At 38.3% G+C, this 5,412-nt stretch overlaps 1 protein-coding gene across 1 annotated transcript; it reads left to right on the top strand.

Annotated features, from left to right (window-relative positions):
• Window positions 1–296: 296 nt before the first annotated feature.
• LOC135831474 (RNA polymerase II elongation factor ELL-like) lies at window positions 297–2,948 on the top strand. The gene has a single exon (XM_065343991.1). The coding sequence runs from the start codon at window positions 521–523 to the stop codon at window positions 2,405–2,407; it is 1,887 nt and encodes a 628-aa protein (XP_065200063.1). The 5' UTR covers window positions 297–520; the 3' UTR covers window positions 2,408–2,948.
• Window positions 2,949–5,412: the final 2,464 nt, after the last annotated feature.

The raw sequence follows: 5,412 nt of genomic DNA, 5'->3' as shown, positions 1-5,412 counted from the left end.
ATATCTGATATCATTTTTCACGAATCAACAATGTTTCAACGTGCACAACGAGACGTACAACAACAGCAGAACAGCTGACGTGAACGTAAAAAAAATACGAAAACGGAAAATTACACCGAAACTGGCGTAATTTTACATAAAATACGCGTAATTACGCAGTCATAAAGTAAATTTCCATAAAGAAACCGCAAAAACGGGTGATTAGTTCGTTTATTCGACGATAGAAGCGCTAGTTGAGTTGTTACAATACCGTTAAAAATTCAACGTACTCGGTTACTCGGTTCGTTAATCGCTGAGGTCAACGTTATCAGTAAAAGTTCAGAATGTTCTTCACGTCATTAGAATAAGGGGAAAAAAACTCGAACTGTCGAATAATATAATAATCGTTTAGAATGAAATTTGTTCGCGATGCTTTGAAATAGTCGATCGTACGCGTTACCGTTTCGTGTGAGTACGTTCGCGAATGGTCGTACCCGTCGCAAACAGACGACTATCGAACAAAACATTAGGGTGAAAAACAATGGCTATGTTAACGTCTGGTGAGTATACGTTGATTAAAAAGAAGGCAGTGGACGGAGAGAAGTCGATGTTATTCGTGAAACTGACAGATTCGGCGTTACGAGCGTTGGATAATTATTTAAAGAACTGCGATAAACTCGATTCGCCAGCCATCGAATTCAACAACGACGAAGGACGCTTGTTGATTCCAACATGCCAGAAAGATAACGCGAAAACGGATAAATTAGCTCAATTTAAGTTTAATGTCACTAGTAACGAAATAATGCAAGGTAGGCAAGGCCGTCTAGAATGCATCCAGCATAAGAAAGGCAACAAACAATTAGTCAAATTAGGACAATTAACGCATAGACTGAGAGTACACGCCAACGAAGACGTCTACGAGACGACCAAGAATCGTATGGCGGCCATAGAACAAGAACAAAGGAAAAACTGTACCGTTCTGCTGGACAGAAATTCGCCTCAAATGAATCGTCGCAATAGACTGGATCGTTTAGCCAAACCTAACTCTTCGTCGCCATCGCTCGCTAAACCGAATTCGTCGTTGTCGTCGTTGTCGCAGTCGCAGACGCCGTCGCCTCAGACGACGCCAACCAACGACGAAGCTAAACCGATAACTGTGCCAGAAACAAATATGGTTAGAAATAAGAGTCGTCCGATTACCAGTACGTTGCCTTCGAAGCTGAGCGCTTCGTGTATGATTAGAAAACCGCTCAAAGATCGTATTACTCATTTATTAGCTTTACGACCTTATAAAAAGCTCGAATTGATATCGGCGCTCGAAAAAGACGGTATACGTAAATGCGATAAACCTTGTTTATCGGAAACGCTCACGTCGGTGGCTACATTACGCGATAATACCTACCATTTATCTAAACACGCCTGGAACGATGTACAAGAAGACTGGTATTTTTACACGGACGCTGAAAGACAGCAGATTAAACGAGCTAAATCACGTATGCTGACGTCGCCGTGCAGCAGCGATAGCGGTATCTCCGTCAGTTCGAATCATTCGCCGAATCCTAGCGTTACAGCCGGAGCAGCGCCTCCGCCTTCCATCGATAACTCGCCTTCGAACGCTTACAAAAGACCAGGATATTTCAACGGCGTCGACGGTTTCCAAACGAAACGTCAACGAATATCGCACTACATCAAACCAGAACCTGGCTCGGTTTCTACGAAACCAGCTCCGATCGAAGAAAATGCTCATACTCGCACCAATAACGCTTGCTTCGACGAACTAAACTCGGCCAAGTCAGCTCCCGATAGACCACACAACAAAGCATACAGCTCGTTCAAATATTCGCCCGATTCGCCGGATACCAGCGCCGAGTCTGTGAAATCCGGCCTGGATAAACCAGCCTCGAAACTGGGTTCGTTTTATTCGCCCGAATCGCCGCTCGATACCGAACAACCTAAACCAATACCTTCGGTTGTGATCACCAGTCCTCCTGCGGCAGCTTCGCTCGGTAACGGCGTTACTTCGTCGTTGGACCATAAACCATCGTTATACTCTCCTGCCAAGTCCAAGGTATCCGATATCAAGGGCCCGAAACCAAAGTACATGAAGGAGTATATTACCATTACCAGTATGGAACAACGACGCCGATACAAGTCCGACTTTAATTCCATATTCAAAGAATACCAACGCGTTCACGAGGAGATCGACTCGATTAGTAATACGTTCGCTCAACTCGGCGAGTCGCTCAGGCAGCATACAAAAGGCACCCCCAAATACGCTAAAATAGAACAAGAGATCCTTAAAAAGTATCACGAAATCAAAAGCAGCAAGAAATTTCAAGCTGCTAAGCTGCGTTTCGAATACCTGCACGAGAAATTATCGCATATCAAAAATCTCGTACACGAGTACGACGAGAAATTTTTAAAATAATCGCCGCCATTTTTGTTCGGGGGATATAAAAAAAATTCGTTATTACAGAAGAGACTCGACCTCTTTAAAAAGTATTAAAAATTACATCACACCCTTATTTTTTCAGCCACTTTAAAAAAGATATGACCGCAGTCAATTCGGACACACGTTCGTATACGTAATTCGGACTTTCTATTTTTCTCTCTCTCTCTTTCATGTCCTGAACGTCGTTGTTGTTGTTATTAGATTATGATTACTACTTTAAGCAGCTCTACTATCTATACGTAAGACGAATGTTGTTATACACTTACACACTTCATTTAACTCGCCAAATTACTACATACTATCGAATATTAAACCGCATTCTACTATGCTAGGGGTCTAGGGATACTGGTTATTCGTATAAATGAAAAAAAAAAATTATCGATAGAAAAAAAATTGTACGATATTTAAAAAAAAAAATTTTTAATGTATAGAATTAATGTGAATTTTTTTTTCTTTCCTTTTTTTCTCATTTTATCATGTATTCCAGTTTTGTACTTAATAAAGTATTTCAATCGTGTTTTGTTAATTTAGTATATTTGACATTTTTTTTTCACTCTCTCGCTCATCGTCGAGTTTATAAATACGTACGCTTCATGCACGACTGCGATAAAACTTGGCATTAGTAAATAATTGCATTACGCGGTATATAGACAGACACTATGTAAATGTATTAAAAGAGAATCGTCGTGTCGTATGCGAGGAGAGAATTCTGACTCGGTGAAAAATTTATTCGCAAATTATCTTCGACTCCTCTCTTTAATGAAATTAAATAACTGTGGTTATAAAAATCAACACATACTGAAGAATTGAATTACCTATACCTACCTACCCTCGTTTAAAGTCGATCACCCTTCGAAGTCATTTTTGTATTGTTCGGTGTTCGAGATCAAAATGAGGAGGGTTACTAGAACATTTTCAAAAGCAGGGTTGAAAACCGTTTGGAACCGCCCCACCACCCTTCACTTCTCATCAGCTGAAATGGTAACCGGAACCGTTTGAAAAATTTGAAACGAAAAATCCTAAAAGAATCACCTAATACGAGTAAAATGATTTCGTAAAAAATTAATAATTATTTAGTATCGATTGAGTTTTTTGAGAAGAGGAACAACCATCACAAAAACCAGTAGGTACCTAACAAGATTTTCAATAAGATAGATTAACCATCGAAAGTTCGAAACCCTTTTCAGGAATCGGTTCTGTTTGGTTCCTTATCATTGAAATTGTTTACAGCCCTATTCAAAAGAAGAGGTGAACGACTTCGTTAATGTTTTTCTGAGAAATTTACCCATATTATTTGACAACATGTGGAGAACTATTTTACTTGGTAATTAGGTCAGAAGGTGGAATGCAGATGGGTTGTTTATATTCGATAAGCGACGAGTTTACTTAAACTCTTCAGTATGTAGGCACGTCTATACGATGATACGAGTAATATTCGATGATGCGACGTGAAAATTTATTTAGGCAGCTAAAACTCGTGTCGTGGATTATTCTCGATCTATTCGACGAGTTTATACATATTTAAGTTGATTTCCAAGCAGACCGACACTTTCTGTAGAAAATTTGGAATTCTGCAGAAATTGAAAATTGCATCGAAAGCTGCAGAATGGTCAGAAATGGTTAAATTCGGATTCATGGGATTAAACAGCCATTCGTACACACTTCAAAAATTTTTTGAGATTTTTTTTGAAATTGAAATTTCCTATTAAAATGATTTTACCGACTTTTTACCCCAGACCTTCTGCCCCCCCTTCCCTCCAGAATTTTACCAGCTAATTAGTCAAGTGTGGCTGGAACGAATTTTGGAAGGGGGATTTGGAAACAAAAATGTTGAATGATTTAAAATTTTCAAAAACGATGCTTTGTACCTACTGACAAAATTACAAAAATTTGGATTGTTCTATTGCAATAAGTTTGAAATTGAAATCAAAAATCAAAAAGTTGCACCCTTTTTTTGAGTAATTTTTTAGGTTTTGTTAATTTTTCATTCTTGAAAATTTTTTGAAAATTGTGTAGTACCGAATTCAAATGTGCTGAAGCGAAGTGTGGGCAAAAACTTTGAAAAAAGTTGATTTTCATGGTTTGAACCTTTCAACATTTTAAAATTTTAACAATGGTTTTCAGGAAATCATAATACCAATACCTATTTTCAAAAATAGGAATAAACCCCCGGACGAAGCGAGGGCAAAGGATTTCGAAAATGAATAATTTTTCAAAAGCAAAACATCAAGTATTTAGCTTTGATGGATGAGAATAGAGAAGTCATTTTTTTTACTCTTCAACTTTGGTCAGAGAAAAGAAAAGGAAAACGATCTAGCTCGTGTGACGCGAGAGTGAAAACTGAAAATTTGGTAATTCGAAATGTAAAAAAGAAACAAAATCATTCTTGAATTCTTGTAGATGCAAAAAGTAGGTTTTCGTAGTTTTAGAATTTTTAGTTTTTGGGAAATTATAATAGGTAGGTACCTAGATAGCTTTTAAAATAAGAATTTGGCTCAGGCGATGGGAAGGCAAAAGCTCTCATAAAATTCAAAGTTTTTAATTTTTTTCAGAGCATTATTTTTATATTTTCAGAATTTTGAAAAAAGTCAATGACAGAAATTAGAAATTGTTTCCCAATTTTAGGAAAAGATAAGATACTTTTCTTAGACTTTTTTCCTCTTTTTTTTCTTTTCCAAAATTCCCCGATTTTCTCCAACTCATCCAACTTTTTGTCAACATTTTTATGTCGTTGGGGGGGGGGGCACCGTGTAAATATGGACCCGAAATATGCCCCAGAGAGACTTTTTCGTACCCGAATCTCGGTATACAAATGCCCCAGGAGGACTTATTCATACCGGTCTTGGGTTTACAAATGCCCGAGGGGGACATTCACGCATCCAAAGCAGGGCGTTTTTTTTTATGCCTGGGCCTCGTGTATAAGAAAGTCCCCCTGAGGACATTCACATCACAGGCTTGAATAAATTTCGGGCCTGTAAATG

This window comes from Planococcus citri, chromosome 1 (genome assembly GCF_950023065.1).
Source record: "Planococcus citri chromosome 1, ihPlaCitr1.1, whole genome shotgun sequence".
Lineage (NCBI taxonomy): Eukaryota > Metazoa > Arthropoda > Insecta > Hemiptera > Pseudococcidae > Planococcus > Planococcus citri.
This window is presented reverse-complemented; position numbering and strand designations above follow the sequence as displayed.

What these genes read in the sequence shown, in the direction of transcription:
- LOC135831474 (XM_065343991.1), top strand. Translation starts at nt 521, where the DNA reads ATGGCTATGTTAACGTCTGGTGAGTATACGTTGATTAAAAAGAAGGCA.